The sequence below is a fragment of the Corvus cornix genome, chromosome 15 (assembly GCF_000738735.6).
Source record: "Corvus cornix cornix isolate S_Up_H32 chromosome 15, ASM73873v5, whole genome shotgun sequence".
NCBI classification, from domain to species: Eukaryota; Metazoa; Chordata; class Aves; order Passeriformes; family Corvidae; genus Corvus; species Corvus cornix.
Window position 1 is genome coordinate 4,338,534 of NC_046345.1, and position 19,532 is coordinate 4,358,065.

Below are 19,532 nucleotides of genomic sequence, written 5' to 3' on the forward strand. Positions count from 1 at the left end.
GCCCAGCATGACACCAGAGGAGGTCTCACAGGGACACCAAGGCAGGTACCACACAGCACATCCAGAATGCCCCAGGCGTAGTGCTAAGAAATATTTATTTAAAAAAGCAAAGACATCGTAGGTGACACCAGTCACAGCAAAGGATCATTAATCACATTTGACCTTGGACAATAAATTAGCATGTGGAGCATCGTGGTGCCCTTTGGAAAAGGTTGCCAAGGAGGGGTGTGCTGGGAGGAAACAGGCACAGATGTTTCCAAGCCCCTGATCTTCATATTTTCAAGCAAGAAAGTGCCCTTTGGGGTCACTCCAGCATCCTGCACCCTCTAGCTTTAATCCATGGATGGGTGTGGGAGAGAAGAGCCTGGGAGCACCTGGATACAGCACCGGGAAAGTCTCTGAATGCACAGGAACAGACAAAACCCAAGATATAAATATCACTTTTTTGCTCACAGAGGTATAAGTAGACTAAATGCTAAATTCCAACATATTCCAGATGTTTCATCCCATTATTTGCAGTGTATGTTAACAAGGACAAAGCAGGGTTTGAAAATTTTTTTTAAAAGCTACATTAGCCTCAGGTTTTTTTAATTAATTAGCAAAGACTATTATGAAAGGTACAGTGGCAATATTTGGTCTCTGAATTTTTTAAAAAGCATGAGTTTCACAGTATCAAAAGTGCTTATTAAAGAAATATAGTGTAAAAACTGTGATAAGGTGGTTGTGGTTCTGATGGTGAATAATTTAGTGGCTGTAAAACAGGTTACTGCAGCATTTTACAAATTGAACAGTGCTCAGTTCACATAATTTCTTTTCATAACAATAAATATAAATAAATTTACAAATAGTAATACTGCCTAGCACAAGAATAGACAGAAGCACAATACACAAGACTATAAACAAATCTATTTTTTAAAAAAATCCTAAAAAGAGGCATAATTCCTAAAATCCTCTAGCCAGTGATCAGTTTAATAGTTCAGTAGTACCACTTCCTTCAGGGGTGAGGACTTTTACACATCTAGATACAACAGTGGTCTGCTAGGGAGGTGAGTTTTCCTTTTTTAGTGGTTTTTCTCCTTTTTTTCCTACCTCCTAACAATAAATTAACAACAGTTACATCAGAAAAGCGTTAGTGGTGCAAATGTCTCCAGGAACTGTGGGAGGTCTTTGTCCAATTTGGCAAATTAAGAAAAAAATGACACACCGGGGGCACAATCAACCAACTTGGGGCTGGCCAGCCCCTTGGCTCGTGGCGGCTTCTGTGACAGTGGTGACACAGCAGCTCCACCACGGTGTAGAATAAATTGATTTCCCTTAACTGGGTGCTTTTTAGCTCAGTTACATCCCAGTGGAAGTTCCTGCTGCCTTCCAGGTCCTTCTGGAGAGCTCCCCAGTCTCACAACACAAGTGTCCGTGCCCTTGCCATGGGGGAAAAGTGGTTCTACCAGTCCCAGCTTGATTTATTTTGGCCTCACACGCTGGAAGCAGCCAACACATCCCAAAGTAGGACGAGCTCTTGTAGCTTCCCGGTTGGATTTGAACCATGGGGAAGAACTGTCCCTCGGGATCTGTGGTGCCAAGCTCAGAGCAGAGGGATGGGTTTGTTGCCTTGGGGGTTCATGTACTGAGCAGCTGCCACATTGTCCAGGGTGGTGTAGGTGGTGTAAAGGCCAGTGACCTGCAGGTCGGAGAAGGAGCGGTCACTGCTGCTGGACACGGGCGTGAGGCCGGGCGTGCCCAGCTCACAGTCGGAGAGATGCAGGGGGGAGTTGCTGAAGGCACCCAGGGTGTCCAGGCTGAAGCTTTCGTCTTTCATCTCCTCCCAAATGTTCCCTGGAAAAGATGGAATCCTGCTCACAGCAGCACATCCCCCACCCTCGGGGTGCTGGGTGGGGTCAGGCAGGGACTAAAGGGCTTCACCCAAAGGGTGAGACCACTGTGGTGCAAGGGCAGCAAGTGTGTCTGAGCTCCCAAAACCTGAGATTCCAGACCTTTCTGGGCAGCAAGTGTGCCTGATCCCCCCAGATCCTGTGATTCCAGACCTTTCTGGGCAACAAGAGTGTCTTTTCCCCCAGATCCTGTGATTCCAGACAGCACCTCTCTACCTGTGCTCACCATACACCCAGGACCATGTCAGGCATCGCCACAAACCAGGGAAGTTCTCCTTGCACAGAAGGAGAACACCAAGGCATGGGCAGAGCTCTGTTTTCCCAGGGGCAGAGAGATGTGGTGTCCCAAATCCAGCTGGACACCCCTTCCTCCACCCCCTGCAGTGCCTGCACTGGAGCCAGGAAGGTGCTTTGCCGTCCCACCTGGCACAGGGACAAAATCCACCCAAGATGTCAGATTAGGATGCCAACACCCAGCACCAGTTTTTAGCTCAGCCCCATCCCAAACCATCCCACTGAGGATCCTGGTTGGATATTCAGAGATAACACAGCCAGCTCTGCCCTCCCCCGGCGCCTTCCCCCGTACCTTGCAGGGCGAAATCCATAATGCTCGGATCCAGAGCATCCACCTCCGTGCTCATGTCCACCGCCACGTTCGGGAAGTCCGGGGCGCGTCCCATGGGATGGTGGGGCAGGGGGCTGTGGCTCATGTCGGGCAGGGTGTGCAGAGGAGGCGTTTGTGCAGGTGCTGGGGAGTTGGGGGCGAGGCGAGCCTGGGTCTGGAGCTGGTGGTGCAGGGGGAGGGACTGCAGGGACAGTGTCATGATGGGCTGGGGCTGGAGCTGGGACACGGAGATCCGGCCCAGGGGGGGCCCCTCGGGCTCTGCCTGTTTGCTGGGCCGCCTGCAGCTCTCGGGTCTGTCCGTGATCAGCTTGTCCAGCTCCTCTGCCCATTCCGAGGAGGAAAAGAGATGCTTTAACCCATCTGATCAAGCAGGGACTGCCCATAGCACAACCACACATCTGTGCCATCAACTGACTGTCACCGTGTGAGACCCAGCACAGGCTGTGACCGTGCAGGGAGCAAAGAAAAGCCACCTAATTCCTTCCCCAAATCCACTTCCATGAGAAATGATCAGGAAACTGCAGAGCAGCCCAGCCACCCCTGATGGCAGCTCACCTCCAGCTGCAGAACTCTGTGCTCAGAGGAGCACTCAGAATTCTGTTTATCTGCCAAGTAAGTACAAAAAACTCCTGACTGTTTTCAGTGGCCCTTTTGCTTTTAAACAAATAATGTGTAATTTATCACTGACTGCACGTTACTGATTTTGTAGCAAAAAAACTCCAGTTGATTTTGTCAATACTGAGCTCCTGAAAGCTTCCAAAAGATGTTTCTTTATAAAAAAGACGTTTTATAAATAAGAAATTTTATAAATAAGAGATTTTATAAGTATGAAATTTTATAAATAAGGGGGAAAATGATAAATAAATTAAATATATAAATAAACATAATAAATACATATTTCTAATAACAGATATTATAAATAATAATAATTTCTATTTTATAAAGAACAAAATGTCTTAGGAAAGGGAGACTTTTGCAGGCAAGAAACAGCATTAAAATGCAACTCTATGAAACGTGCATTAAAATGTGACTCGATATTAAAACATTCCTACAAACAATAACCCCGGAGGCAGCGGAGCCCCGCAGGGAATGCCGTGGATGTGCGGGACGGGGTGGGGGATCCCAGCCCTACCTGGGTTCGCCATGCTCCTGTGAATAGCAGCCAAATCCTTCCTCTTCCACTTCTGCATCTCCTCCTCCATCTTGTCGATCTTGGCGGGGTTGAGGGCCCACAGGCAGCCCTTGCGGGAGGTCCCGCTCAGTTTGTTCTCCACCTTCTCAAAGCACTTGTTCAGGGACAGGTTGTGGCGCACGGAATTCTTCCACCCGTCGGGGGCTGTCTGCAAGGAGCAGGAAGGGGTTGATGGAAGCAGCTACGGTGTTGGGGAGGGAGGGGGGAAAGGGGCTGGAATGTGGTGCTTTTCCAGCCTGGGAATGCTCAGGTACCTTGAAGTAGGGGAAGTGCTCCTTCATGAAGCTGTAGATCTCGCTCACGGGCAGGCTCCCGGTCTTGCTGTTCTTCAGCGCCATCGCGATCAAACAGCTGCGGGCAGGGAAACGTGGGAATGGCTTGGAATCATGGAATGGCTTGGGTGGGAAGGGACCTTAAAGCTCATCCAGTGCCATCCCCTGCAACCTTCCACTAGCCCAGGTTGCTCCAAGCCATGTCCAACCTGGCCTTGGACACTTCCACGGCTTCTCTGGGCAGCCTATGCTGAGGCCTCCTCACCCTCACAGGGAGGAATTCCTTCCCAATATCCCACCTAACCCTGCCCTCTGGCAGTGGGAAGCCATTCCCCTTGTCCTGTCACTCCATGCCTTCTTCTGCTCTAGCAGCCTTGGACCTCTTCAGACACAAACAGCTGGGATCCTGGGATTTCTGTTCCCAAGGGCTCAGAAGTCACAGAATCACGGGATAAGCTGAGTTTGGAAGGACCCACAAGGGTCAATCGAGTCCAGCTCCTGGCCCTGCACAGCACCATCCCCAAAGAGTCACACCACGTTCCCAAAAGGATTGTCCAAACCCTTCTTGGGCTCTGCCAGGCCTGTGCTGTGACCACTTGAGATTTTACTCCTCTTTGCTACTCCTATGCTGCTCTCCAGGAATTATTTTGCTTGTTCACTCCTGCTACCCCTCAGAGGCAGCTTCCACAGAACCCCTGGATGGATGAGGGGATTTTTGTTCCCTTCCAAAGGACTCAGACACCCCTGCAGTGTCCCAGCCATCCCGGGACAGGCTGTAGGCAATGTGCTTCCTGCTCCCCACTCACCTGTAGGAATAAATGGGCTTGGGATAATGCTTTGGATGCAGCTCCTGGGCAGAGTGGGGAGCCAGGCGTGGCTGGGAATAGTGTGGCTGTGTCCCATAGGAGGTGTTGTAGATTGCTGCTGGGTTACACTGCGTGCAGAGGGAAAAGAAGGGAGATGTTGGACGCAAAATGTCCGTGGGTGTGTAGGTTTAGGGATAATTTCGGTTTTCTTTTAAAAGACATCTAGATTTGATCTTGGCAGGTACTTCACGACAGACAACAAGCACATACCAGTACCTGCTGGGGGTTCTGGGCCAGGGCAAACACCTGCTGGGAGTGAGGAGGAGGAGGATGAGGAGGAGGAGGAGGGAAGAGCTGTTGCTGTGTTTGCAAACCAGGGGACAGCTGCCCACCCACAGCGTAGGGGCTCATCTGCTGAGAGAAACACAACAGACACGGAATTAGCAACCCCTTGTCCCAGGAGCTGAGGCAATAATGAGCCATCGAGGCCTGCTCTTACATTTGCTCCATGTGTTGAGATGGAATTGAGGCCCAGGATTCCCTGTGGGAGGCTGGCCTGGACGTGGATCATTGCTCCGGGTGTCGAGTGCATCGTGCTGCCCACAGGACCTGGCATGGAGAGAGGAAGGCAAGGAATGCTCCCATGGAAGCACAGTTCAGGAAAGGGGGCTGCCACCGGGTGCAGCTGAACACAGGGAAGCTCTGGAGTGGAGAATCCCACCTCTCTGGCTTTCCATCCCCAGAGGAGCCAGAGCATTTCGCAGCTTGCCCAGATGACATCAGCTGCTCCCAAAACTCGTTAGGCAGAAGATGAAAGGTGGCAGCTGTTTAACAGCCCACGGTGGTGACACAAGCACCGGGTCTTACAAAAGAGAAACAACACATTCAGCATTAGCTGTGCTCCTGGAGGATTTGTGCTCTCAGGGGTGACACGCTGAGCTCTCGCTGTGGAATGCCACAGGGAATGATGTGTGTTTACCTAAAGGATGTTCACAAAGGAAAGAAAGGAGCTCGACCAACACATGCGGCTGCATGAAGGAAAGAGGTGTGAGGTAAATGAGGTGCTCTTCGTTTTATTAATGTTGAAACAAAGCAGAATGATTAATTACCTAATTTCAGAGCTGTTGAAAACCTCTAAAATCCAGGACTTAAATACCTCAGCCCAGCAAGGCACCAGCAGCTGCATTGAGCAGAAATTCCCATGGGATCCAAGGGTTGCCAGTGCTGGAGCTCTCTCCCTTTAGGAATGAAGGGAAGGCACCAGCAGAGCCCTTAGAGAAACCAACAGGCTCCAGGTCTTTGGACAGGAAACAAAATGCAAAGCACTTAAAAGGAATCCACTGACAGGAAAAGGGCACCTGAGGGGGAGTGGCGGGGACAGGTTGTGCTGCTTAGGGGGCAGTTATTCCCATTTCCCATCCCAACAGTACCTGTCTGCTGGAGCATGGCATTCTGGGCCCCCAGGCTGAAATCCATTCTCCCACTGGCCATCTGTTGGAGCCGAGGCACATCCACAGAAGTCAGCCAGGACAGGGACTGCAAATCCCCCGGGAGCTCATCCTCACTCAGCTGGGATGGGTCTGAAGCCAGGAGTCTGCAAAGCAGCAGGGAAGGTTAACAGGGAGCAGGGATGGTGCTGTATTATCCCTGGAAAGAGACGGCTGGGATGGCAAAGCTTCTGTAGGTCAGTGGGAAAAGCACCAGGCTGGAATTCTGTGTCCAAATCCAGCTGTGCCCTGCGGTTTCACAGCTGGTTACTGACACCCTTTACCTGCTCTTGTGTTCCTTCGTCCAGTTTGAAACATTTTGGTTAAGAAAACTTCTTGTGGAGCATTTGTAGGGGAAGGAGGCCCAGGGACCCAGCAGAGAAACTACCTGGAAATGAACCCAAACTGCTTCCTAATTTTCACATCTGTCAGAAATTTGCACCTGTTTGGCTTCGATGGGGAGAAACCTGCCAGGACTTTGAACCTGATTGTTCTGTATTAACCCTGAAATCCAGAAGGAGCTTGGAAGGAGCTCTGTGCCCAGCTCCTGGGGAATGTGTGTGCTGCTGCTGGAACACCTGGAGAAGCTTTTCCCAGCCACTGGATCCTGTCAGTGCTGGCAGATCAGCAGCTGCTCAAAGAGAACTTCACAGACGGAACTGCTGATCTCTTCCATCCAGACACGTGAAGTTATTGATACTTAAAAAAACAATTTTTAGGCAGTTTTTGACAGAGCAAAGGATCAGAATGAAAGGTTTGGCACTGGAGGCACCGTATCTGCCAGGCTGCCTTTAGCAACAATGCCAGGCACAGCTGTGACAGGCTGCTTTTGGTTTAAAGCTCTGCTTTTGGCACCTTTTACATGCTCCAGATCACCTGTTTTGCTTTGCTTCTGACAGAGCGTGTGGTACAAAACGGGAATATTGGAATATATTTACAGTACTCAAAAATTCCTGTGTGGCCCAAACTCCCCATTAGAGTCAATAAAAGAACTCTTGCAAATGAAAGGCTAAATTAATTAATTTATGTGGAACACTATTCCAGGAGTCACTGGTACCTTGAGGAGTAAAGCAGTAATTAGGACATGTCAGGAAGTTGTCATTAGACACCCAGGGTAAACCCAAAGGGATTCAGATGCAGGAAAACACCTTTATCTCTCAGAAGAACGTACTTTAGTTGGATGCAGTTGATTTTGCTTTCAAACCCAAGGCTTTCAAGAGCTCTCAGAGATGTGTTAAAGTGGTGTCTGCTGCTGATGCGTGTTTGCTGCCAACTGATGCTGCAGAAGCCTTAAATAAATCTGGTCTCTTGCTGAAGCACCTTTTATGTTTTACACGACTCTAAATCAGCTTAAAAGAACAGGGCAGAACTCCTGTGCCTGCCTGCCCTGGAGCTTTTAGCTCCTCTATTCAGGAATTCCAGAAACACCTATCAAAGCTCCCCGAACCACTACCGGGGAGATCTTTAAAGCAGAATGCCATTTGTTTGCAAAAAGATTCTGAAAAGAAGAAAAGGGGGAAAAATCAACACAGGACCAAGAGCCAAAAGCTCCAACTCTAGCCAAAAACAACCCCTCTTCAAATCTCCCTCCCAGCCTACCCCGTGCTCTCTCTCCTACTGTAGTTATAGGGCAATAATTAGCATTGCCATGGTTACGCCCTTCAGTTATTTTGCGAGGCATGGGGACTTCAATCCATTAAAAAAAAAAAAAAAAAAAAAAAAAAAAAAGCCCATCAGGTGACGGCTCTCCCGGCGCGGAGATTGGCTGGATTGGAAGAAAACAAGGGGCATGAAATGATTTGAAAACTGGGCAGGCTCGGGGTCGTTTGCAACAGTTGGTTGCATTGAGGGGGAGCCGCGGGCCCTTTGTGCGCCCAACGCCCGCCGCCCGCGGCACGTGGCCCCCATTGTCTTTGGGGACCCCGCTTAATTGTCCTGCCCCGGCCCCCCCTCTCCGCTCCTTTCTTACAAACCTCCCATTAATCTGCCCGAGTGACAGGCGACACACAACACACGTCCCCTCGCCATCTGGCACCCCGCGCCCTGCCAGCGCTGCGCGAACGGGGTCAGCGCCCACCGCGCTCCGCGAACGCCGCTGGCAGCGCCCGGAGAACGGCGGCTCCTTCCTCATCCTCACCCGGGATGCACCCAGCCCGCGGCTCCCCGGACAGCCCGGGAGCGGGGGAGGCCGTGGGAAGGTGGAGCTGGGTGTCCCGCTCAGCATCTGCCCTAGGGACACGAACAGGGGCAAGGAGAAGGGCTGGTACCAACTGAAAAGTTGATATCGCGGTCGTGAGGCTCTGTTTGAAACAGATATGAAGATGCAATAATATTTAATAACTAGACAAGTGTGTAAGACAGCTTTCTCCAAGTCAGTGGTATTCCCTTCCCTTCCCTTCCCTTCCCTTCCCTTCCCTTCCCTTCCCTTCCCTTCCCTTCCCTTCCCTTCCCTTCCCTTCCCTTCCCTTCCCTTCCCTTCCCTTCCCTTCCCTTCCCTTCCCTTCCCTTCCCTTCCCTTCCCTTCCCTTCCCTTCCCTTCCCTTCCCTTCCCATTTGAATTTACAGTTCTTTTAAAACCACCTCAGGCTGTTCACTATGGGTTGGGTTTTTTTGTTTGTTTAGGTGTTTTTTTGGTTTTTGTTTTGTTTCTGTTTGGGTTTTGTTTTGTTTTGTTTTAATGGATTCACTAGTTATCAGATTAACATTCAGTTAATTATGGGGGGGAGGGGGGGAAAGCATATTTAATCAGAATTACATCCCTGCCCACAGCAGAGGGTTGAAACAAGAAGATATTTAAGATCCCTTCCAACCCAAACCATTCTGGGATTCTGCGATTCCATGATTTGGTAACTCTATGATTCCATGATTTCAAGTTTAAGGATTATTCTTCAGGCTGCCTTCAAAACCGATGTTGAGATCTCACACGTCTTAAAGAAGGTGAAACTTTTAAAGAATGCCCATTGCTGCCTGGCTGAGGTGTTTTAAAAGCCCGGGGATATTCTGTAGTGTAAACCCAGGACACGTCCCAGGCCACAGGCTCAATGTGTGCCCTGCTGTCAGTGAAGAAATTCTAATTTAACTGCAAAAAAAGAGACACCCGAGCACTGGAATAACCAACGTTGTCATCTCCTAGGGTTCAATCTTCCTGACCTGAAAATGCCCTGTGCCGAGACAGCTGCAGATCCATGAGTACGTGTTGGAATATCAGGTGGGATTGGATGCTGTTCCTCACCACCACCCTGCTTGTCTCACGTTGGAGGATAAACTCCAGGAGGATAAACTCCAGGAGGATAAACTCCAGGAGTCAGAGCTCCTGCCTTTGGCTGGGTGTTCACAGCCCCTGGCACAATGGGGCACTGTGGTAAAAGCAGCCTTTCAGTGCATGTAAATGAGATAAATAGTGATAGGCTGTAATTAATGCGCTGCTGAGCCTCCCCTGCTCATTCCCAGGGCTCCTGGAACAGCCATGGAGCCACTGAATCCCGGGAAGGGGAGGGTGCAGTCCCACCAAACCTGTTGCTAACGTGGTGTTATTTTTCAAGGTGTGGTAAAATCACCCAACTCCACTTTTACCCCTCTGCGTTCAACTCTCTGCAGGAGAACACCCCCTGCCTCTAGAAAGGGATGAGAACCCAGAGGGTGCTGAGGATTTAAGTCCTGGTTCTCCTGTGTATCCCAGGATGCTGATCCATAGATTCTCCTGTGAAAAGTGCCTGGAAAAGTGGAAGTGGCACGGAAATGCTCCATGGCACCGTTAGTCTTTGCTGTCTGCTCTGCAGTTATCTGCCCAAAATATTTATCCTGTCAGGGTAATGCTGGATCAGGAACACCTTGGAATGAGATCCCTTCCCAGATCTGATGCTGGGCTCACCTGGCAAAGTTCACCAGAGCCTGCCAGCACCACAAAATCTTCACTCACAGCTACCTGAAGGTATCTTTACCTTTTTCTCCCCCCCATCAAGAGCATCCTGCTGGCACAGCATGGAATTGGAGTCATTCCTGGCCTCACCAGGCAGGAATTTAACACCAGAGCTGGATGTGAGTCTGTACTCACCAGTGGGACTCTGCCACCTTTCCTCAGGCTGAGCTGTTGGAGGGAGCTGGATCTAAGGTGGTTCCTCACCTCAGGAACCACTGCCAGGGGAACTATCCATGAATTATCCACCTCCACATTGTGTGGGATGGCGAACTCATCCCTGGAGACTGTAAGGACCATCTCCTCAACAACCCAGTGTGTGGTGACAACTCATCACCTCCATCCCAAACACAGCCAGGCCAAAACCCTGCAGCTGCATTTGGGATATTTCACAGTTTTAAATCTCAATGGACAGGTTTTTTTCCCATTCCCAGCACTGCCACCTGAGTTTTTAGCCCAGGCTTAGGTGACACAACTGCTCAACCAGCAGGAGGAATTGGGTGATAGGTCCTTAATTAGCTGTTTGCAATGGTTTGTCCAGCAAGAGACAATTGGACACGAAGAATCCTAAGAAAACCTCTTCTGGAAATGGTGATGAGAAACTGTTTTCATTTGTCTGGGATTACACAAAGTCCTCAGGACAAGCACAGAGAGTTCTTCTATGCAAGACAAGGAGAAGAAGGTTTGCACTGTGACTCTCCAGCTGTGTCCATGTGAGAAGTGTCCTCTGTTCTACTGAAGGGTTCAACTTCCCCATCTCCTTCAGCTCCTCATTCCCACTGCTCTGCTCCTTCCCTTTATGCCCTTCCCCTCCCATTTTCCTGCCTTTCAAGTGCTTTTCCCCCCGCTATTTTCTGGTTTCCACACTCATAACCAGCTGCCCCTTTCAGCTTGTTTCTGCCCCAGCTCCTCTTTGGCTTTACCCAGCTGCTCCCAGAGGTTTTGGTCTGTGATTCCTCCCTGAAGGCACAGCACACACCCAGTCCCAAACCATCATCCCACCCCCTCCCCATCTTCAACATCTCTGAGTTATTTCTGGCCTTGCTGGAAATCAGAACAGAAATTAAGCAGCTTTCTAGGGACAAAGAGAGTCCCTCCTTATCAAGAAGCATTGGATTATCAGAACCAAAACTGGTGAGGAAAAAGCAAATGACATTAACCTGGCAGGTGTTGCTGGCCTCCTTTCCTTGCACCATGCTGGACTCTCTGAAAATCTCCTGCAAAGGCACTTGGCACTAAGAACAGGCTACAGCTGCACTCCTTTTATCCATCCCAGCTCCACATTTGACAACCCCCATTACACCAGTTTGCTGTGGGATGAGTGGAAACTGGGTTACAGTAAAATGTGTAATACTTAAACCCGAGAGGAAATGAGGGGTGATGGCAGCACTGCACCCCCAGGCACTCATTCCCTGCTCTGCTCTAACCATCCCTAGGCTGGGATTTGCCAAATGCAGCTGGGATCTGACTCTGGAACCTGTTTGGTCAAAAACCCCAAACCCAAACAAACCAAAAATCAGATCTGTGACCGATGTCAGAACAAGCAAAACGTGCTGAAGTACCAGGCACTGCAGGAATGTTACGTATTAAAAACAGGACCATGGTCTGACTGGAAACTGCTTTTTCCTTGGATCTTGCTGTTCATTAGCACTGGAGCCTTGTGTAGGTGTTACTGGAGTGTAAAGGGAATATCAGCTCTACACCCTGTCCCTGTGCAGGGTTGTCAGAACCCCCTCAATCTCTGGGCCTGCAGCAGCTCTGCTTCCTGCCCTTGTCAATGGGTGTGACGAGCCTCTGAGATCCCCAGGAATGCTGGAAAAGTCCCAATTCCCTTTCCCTTTCCCTGTTTTGGACAAGCACCCTTTCTGAGGTGAGGGATGAACCCGTTCTGGTCTCCCAGGAGCTCGAGGTGCTGCTCCAAACCGGCCCTTCCCAGCTCCGCCATCACCGCGGGACTTTGGGACAAGCGGAAGGCCGCAATTTTTTATTCCTCCAGATCAGCACATTTCAGGAGTGCTGAGGAAACAGTCGTGCTAATCCACTTAAATCAATCCAGTTTGACTGATTCCTTGGAGGTTTCTCACTTTTTTTTTTTTGAAAGAATGAAGCAACTCCCGTGCTGGAATTCCTGAGGCACTCGGAGTCATTATCTCACTCCCTGTCAGACGAACACACGGGAATGTCATGGGAATGGACACTGGCATTTTCTCCAGGAGCAATTAGGGTGTTGTTAGTGATGCATTTGTAACCTTTTGTGTGCACACTCCCTCCCTCCCATCCATCCATCCATCCATCCATCCATCCATCCATCCATCCATCCATCCATCCCAGGGGACAGAGGTGTCACTTCCTCTCCAGAAACCCCAGTGCAAAAAAAACCAGGTATGAGAGCACCACTTAGAGCTAAAATGTGCTCAAATTCCAGATTTGTCACCTTTTTCCCCACTGGAATGCTGTCACATCCAGAATTTATGGATTACAGCAGCCCTGTGCTTCTTAATCTGATTTTACACTTTATGGCAATGTAAAGTAATTACAGCAAAAAATTGATCAGACTAATGAGCTAATGAATATAGACAATTTTTTTAAGAATCAAAAGGACAATTAAAATGGGGTAAAGGACACTATAATCCACTAATATGTTGAATTATTAATGATTAACACCTTTTGATCAAAAATAGATCTATTTAAAGCTTAATTCCTGTTCAACATATAGAGAATGCATGGCAAGGCCTTCGAAATGCTCCACAAGGCTTCTGGCAACTGGAAATACACAATAACATAAGAAAATAGAAATGTGGTCCTGACACCAAATATCATGGGATCAAATCTTAAAATCAAAATGATGGATTTCATATTTCAATTCAAAACATTGCTGGAAGACCACAGCGCCCAGGAGCTGAAGAACCTGGTGATTCCCAGGAATCAGCCTGTAGATCCCATGGGAAAAGCCTTGAGCCTGCTCCTAGAATTTGCACAGCTCTGTGCTGAAACAACCACAAAGCTTGTGGTCTGCCCGTGCTGTGATTTAAAATCCGAATTTAACTAAACCACATTAAATTATTAATTATGATTAACAGGGATAAAGCGCTGAGGGTTCAAAAACGCCGGTGCGTTACAATTCTCTGCTTTCGTTCCCTTAAATGTGATTTGGGATCATTAGAAATATCTGCCAGCCCTCTGAGGATGAATATATTGAATATGGTGGTGTTTTCTGGAGGAAGCGAAGAGAGGCAGCTCCTAAAATAAAGAATTACTTTGCATTGCAGCCGGGCAGTGACAGCACCATAAAAGCAGGCAGTGGAGGAGATCTGATGGCCTTTAATCATCCCTGTGCTGTTTTATATCCCACAGCTGCACTGGTGGGAGAGATATTTGCCTAAAATCATTTCGCTGGGGTGCAAAAAGTCCTGGGATTTCTCCCAGCAGCCAGAAGCAGCCCAAGCCTCATCACCACCCCGAGCCACGTCAAATTTACTGCACGTGCTTTGGAGCTGCACAGTTCAAAGATCTGCTGAAATCAGGGATTTTTTCCCCCACATTTCTTTTACAAAAAAAAAAAAAAAAAAAATCCCAAAATCCCAAGTTTTCCAGCTGTAAGCATAATCTGCCTGCAAACTGATGGGTGTTTGGGGGTTTGATCCCCTCCCTTCCCAGCCTTTCCTCCTCGCAGCAAAGCCGGGGCTCCTCCAAGTCCAACTGTCCCATTGAAAGATTCCAAGTGAGACAGAAGAGTATTCTCAGCACAGCCCCAGCCTCCCACTCGCTAATTGGAGGCCATTCCCCCATTTTGTGGAGCCTTGATGCTCCCCCATGGAGAACTCGGGACTGTGGGTTCCAGTCTTGGACTGTGGTGACAGCAGGAGAGTAAACAGAGCTGATAGAATTTGACAGGTCTATTCTTTTCCTAAAATCATTCAGTCTAAAAGATTTTCTTTTACATAATCCAAAGTGTTTTCTCATGAAGTAGGACAAATACTGCTCTGCATTTATGCTGCAGTTCAGATTTTATGCATTTTTATCAGAATTTGCCACTATTAAACGAGGTCGAATAATTCGTTTTAAAGCCGCGGTAAAGAAATCGCAAGTGGGTGAAAAACTTTAGAGAGCTGAGTTCAAAATGTTTTGTGAAGAACCCAAAGCTGGTTTTTAAGAAGAGGAAAGCCAGAAAGTTATGATTTTTTTTAACTGCAGTAAGATAAATCCTATCTTTCTCCCCCAAAAAGCCAGTTTTTTTCCTGCAGCTCTAAGTTAAAGAATACTTCTCTCCCTAAAAAAGGGGGCTTTGTTAAGGTGCTGAGTTCTGAAGATTCAACCTTAAATCCACGCCCCCAGAAGTCCCTCTCACCCACACCCTTCCTTAAATCCCGAATAATTTCTTCACCAATATTTACGGAGCCAAGAAAAATGCCCAGAGCAAACAGTGCCTCGGTAAACAGCAAAAACAGAGCCACAAACCTTTTACCCCAGAGGCTGCAGGGACTATAACAAATCCCTTGTTGAGCTGCAAGAGGCTGCGCTGCAGCGTTTGCATTTTGAATAGAGACAGGCTGGGAGAAGAATACCTGCAGCAGCCCCAGGAAAGGTTGCAAACCCCTCAGGCTGGGAGGAAGGAGTCTCTCAATGCTCATTTTAAAGAAAAAGAAAATAATTTTCTTCTGGTTTGCTCTACGTTGTTTTTTGTTTTTTTTTTTTTTTTTTTTGTGAACTGGGATGTGTTGTGTGTGTTCTGTATTTCTTGGAGCTTTGCATCATGTGACAAAATGTATCCTAACATAACCCAGGGCTCTGTAACTCATGCAGAACCCTCCTGTAACCTCTAACAATGCTTTGAAATGATAAATGGAAGCACGGTGGTGCAGGTAAATTAAATTACGAAAGGCTCTTGGCAAAGCCAGGTTTGTTCCCACCCATATTAAAAGCCCTTTGACGTGTCAGTGCTTTGGAGGGTTGCACAAGTGCTTGTTTTAATTCAAAACTCCTCCACTGTCTCTTGCACTTGTTCAGTCTCTCCATGACTGCTCCATAACAATGCAAAAAGTGATCTGAAAGGGAACTTTTAAATTATTATGATTTAACGAGAATATCCTTCTCTGGCAATGCTTGCCCAGGACAGAGAATTTAGAGAGAGGTCAGCCCAAGGTCGGGGAGGTGTTTCTCAAATACAGGTTAGTATCAAAATCAGAGAATCATAGAATTATGGAATGATTATGGATGTAAAAGACCTCCAAGATTATCAAGTCCAGCCTGCACCCAAATGCCCCCATTGTGAGTGCTTTAAACAGCAATGTTCCTAAATAAGGAATGCATTGTAACTGCTCATCAGCTTAGAAATCTTATTTAGAGTGGGGAAATAATGCAGATAACTTAAAAAAAAGTAAAGAAGAGGAAGAAAAGTGGATTTCTACATGCTAAAGGGATTTTTTAGGAAACGAGGAGGAAGCAACGGGAGTGGCCAGCTGTGCCAGTGCAGTGCACGTTTTTTTGAAACGGAGAAAACCTCACCTGTACTCCTGCGAGGGGTGGTGGTTTTGCCCTGAATTCCTAATGATTCCTGACATTATGGACGGGATATCACTCTCTATCATCTCCTGGGAAAGCAGCAGAAGGCAGCGGTCAGCAGCAGTAGCTATCCAGCACTTCAGCAGCGGCGGGAGGCACCGACCCCGCCCGAGCCCCGGCACCGGGGCACGGCACAGCCCGGCGCTGGCACCGGCACCCCCAGGCGCGCTGGTGGCACTGGGAAGGGCAGGAAAACACTTCACGGGGGATACTGCCATCCCAGAGAGGGACCCCTGAGGGAGGGACAGCTACGGACAGGGGATGTGGGTACCGGGAGCACCGAGCCAGCCAGGAGCGCTCCCGCCTTGGGCTGCTCTTATCCCCCAAACAGCGTCCGTCGCATTTGGGATGAAAAAGCTGCGGGAGCTGCTGCGGTTGCCCCGGGGATGAGGGGAACCGGGAGACCCCAGCCCTGGACGCCCAGGGATGGAAGGGGAGCCCGGGAGATTCCCAGAATCGCTGCCCCACAGATGGAGGGAGCCTGGTGGTTCCCAGCCCCGCTGCCCTGGGGATGGAAGAAGAACCCGGGAGAACCCCAAAACCGCTTCCCCGGGGATGGAGGGAGCCAGGGAGAACCCCAGCCCCACACCCGCGGGAATGGAGCGAGCCCGGAAAGATCCCAGACCCGCTGCCTCGGGGCTTAAGGGGAGACCGGGTCCCCAATGCCGCTGCCCCGGGGATGGAAGAGCCCGGGGGTCCCCAGCCCCGCTGCCTCGGGATGGAGCGAGCCCTGGGATTCCCAGCCCCTCTGCCCTGGGGATGGATGGATGGATGGAGGGAGCCCGGGGGTCCCTATCCCCGCTGCCCAGGCATGGAGGAAGCCCGGGGGTCCCCATCCCCGACCCCCAACCCCCGCCCAGCGCTGCCGCCGCTCCGTGCACCAACCTGTCGGGCGGGGCCCGGGGCCGGAGCTCGGCGGGCGCTCGGTGCGCGGGGCCGGCGGCGGGGCCGCGCTCCGGCCCCGGTTTAAATTTCCCTCTCCGGAGCTGTCCAGCCCCGAGCATGCGCGGCCCGGCCCGGGGTCAGCGCCGGGGCAGGGCCGGGCAGGGCCGCCCCCGCCCCCGGTGCCCCCGCCCCGCGGCACCGGCCCGAGGAGGGCGGGCGGGCAGCGCGTCCCAACGGAGAGCAGCGAATAAAAGGGGGAAAAACCCCGATTAACCCAACTTTGTGCAACTTTCCGGAGGGAGGAGGGGGAGGGACCCGCCTGTTCAAACGGGCACCGGCGGGAGGAGAGCGGAGCGAGGGGGGCGGCTCGGGGGAGCCGGTGCCCGGTGCCGGCGCTCAGTGCCCGGTACCCGATGCCCGGTACCGGTGCTCAGTGCCCGATGCTCAGCGGTCGGTGCCGGGTGCTCAGTCCGGGTGCCCGATGGCCAGTATCCGATGCCCGGTGCTCAGTGCCCGGTACCCGGTGCCCGATGCCCCGCTCGGCGTTGCGGGAAGCGGAGCGGAGGCAGCGGCCGGAGCCGCCTATCCCCGCTCGCCCCCCGGTGCCGGGATGGCCGCGGGAAGGGGCGCGGGAGCGGCTGGAGCGGGAACGGAGCCGGGACAGCCCCGGGCAGGCAGCGCCCGCTCTGAGCCTCAGCGCTGCGGGAGGTGAGGATGGGAGGATGCTGAGGCCCTGGCACAGGAGAAGCTGTGGCTGCCCCATCCTGGGAAGTGGCCGAGGCCAGTTTGGACGGGGTTTGGAGCAAGCTGGTAGAAGAAATAGAATCTTTCATTCTGAGCACCATAATTCCGCCTCCTCTTTCACACCAGAGGCTTTTGAAGCATGGTTCAGCCACCAGAGAGTGAACTCTGACGATAATGACACGAATTTGGGACAGTGTTACCTCCAAGTACCAGAGAGACATGGAGCAAACAGCTGAGCCAAGGTCAAATCCCACATCAGCCCCAGATCAGAGATCCGGCCCCAGAAAATATTGGCTTGGACTGTCCAGGTCTCTTCTTGGCACCAGATTTTTCTCCCCATAAGCCCATCATCGAAACAGGGACCAAGCTTCTTTGTCAGCAAAGTGACCTTTAAGTAGAGGCAGTTTGAAGTCAGTGATGACACCAGGTCCTTTGGGCTCTGCCCAGCAAAGCTGAAATGTGGAAATACTCCCAATATCCTTGCACAATGAAAACCCAGAAGATCCATGATAAATGTATTTCCTTGTGCTTGCCAGTTTACCACAGAGTCTGGAGGGGATGAAATGTGAAGACAGATCATTTTTTCTGCTCCTAATGAGAATCTGTTCACTTTGATGAGCATCAAATCTCTCTCTGTTAATTGCTGTCAATAGAAGTGGAGATTAATCATTACTTCTATAAATCAATGCCTTTATCAGGCACCTCTGGAGGACTGAAATAAGAGGAAAAGTCACGGTACTGGCAGAGCCTAAGGCATGGAGTTTGCACAGTTGCAAGTGTTCCCTTAATTACAGGCTGGATTAATTAACATTGGGCTGTAACTTAATAAAATGTCATCTCAGAGTCATCGTATCCTTACCTTGTCACTTAAAAACCACTTCAAAAAACGCTCTCCTGCAGCTCAGTATTTGCAGGAGGGGTGAGGGTAAAACACAACGGTCCTTTCAGCTCTCCTTGGAGCCTGTTCAAGCCATTGTGCTGAGCTTTTCCCCTGGCTGCTTTCCTTGCAGGAACACATTCCATGCCACGGGCTGGTTTCTCCAGGTTCAGGAGGTTTGCAAACCTTGGAAGGGCAGGATTGCACCGGGTGAGGAGCAAAGGGTGGCTCCTGCCCTGTTTGCTCACTGGGGGAGCTGAACCTGCAACGGGGAGGGATAAAGGGCTCCGTTCTCCAAACACCTGGAGGAGCAGGGGCAAGTTCCAACAAGGAAAATTCCGGTTAATTGGAGCAAAGAGCGTTTTCACAATGAGGGAAGTCCAACACTGCAAGGGGCATGGGGAGGTATTGAGTCCTTGCCCTTGGAGGTGCTGGAATTGGACAGGAGAGAGCTCTGAGGAATTCATGGAATCGCAGAACAGTTTGGGTTGGAAGGGGCTTTAAAGCCCATCTTGTTTCTGCCCCTTCCATAGCCCAGGGAGCTCCAGCTGTTCTGTGTTCCATCAGGTCAGCTCCAAGCTGCAGGTCGATGGTTGGACTTCTAAAAAATTGGGTTTTTTCCTTGTTTTTGGTGTTTTCTCACCAGTTCCTGTTAGGCTGGAGAACTGATGCTGCCCCTGGGAATGGCATGGAAAGGAATATTGGGGTGTGTTGTCTCCTGGTATCCATCAGGTGTGGTCCTTTCTGTGATTTAAAACACAAGATGTGGACAATTTCACATGGTTTCATTTGTAGTCTTCCCTCAGTTAAGGAACAGTTCAAATTCACCTGTCACGACTGAAGTTGTTTTTACAGGGAATATTAGCAGAGAAATGTGCATTCGGCATCTCTATTGATCCAATTTCTGTCTGATTTATTTGGCGGCATGAAAAATCACCCATAGCCTTTAAATTATTCAGCAATTAACTCCTTCATTTCTTTGGACTAACAACTTTGTAGCAAACAAATAATGCAATGCAACAGCAGAGGTAAAATAGGGATTTGTTTTTCAAAGGCATTCGCTTTCTTGTGTGTGAATTTCTCCTAAAGTATCTTTAATTTTTATAGATTTTCTTTTTAACTGTAGAAACTTCTTTTGGATGAAAAACTGAATTCATTTTGCTACCAGCTGAGGTCGTCACAAAACAAGTTTGGTTTATTTTCCACTCTCTCCACTGCTTTAGGAGAAATTGGGGGGGGGGGTCAGAAGCAAGGGAGAGTTGAGAAACCCTCAAAAG

At 49.9% G+C, this 19,532-nt stretch overlaps 1 protein-coding gene across 1 annotated transcript; it reads right to left on the reverse strand.

The window, feature by feature from the left end:
* Positions 1-11: 11 nt before the first annotated feature.
* Positions 12-16,753, reverse strand: FOXN4 (forkhead box N4). Its single transcript, XM_039561331.1, has 9 exons — positions 16,635-16,753; positions 6,215-6,378; positions 5,284-5,393; positions 5,061-5,195; positions 4,785-4,912; positions 3,961-4,057; positions 3,647-3,854; positions 2,476-2,835; positions 12-1,833 (listed from the first exon to the last, which is right to left on the reverse strand). The coding sequence occupies exons 1-9, from the start codon at positions 16,751-16,753 to the stop codon at positions 1,583-1,585; spliced, it is 1,572 nt and encodes a 523-aa protein (XP_039417265.1). The 3' UTR covers positions 12-1,582.
* Between the last annotated feature and the right edge of the window lie 2,779 nt (positions 16,754-19,532).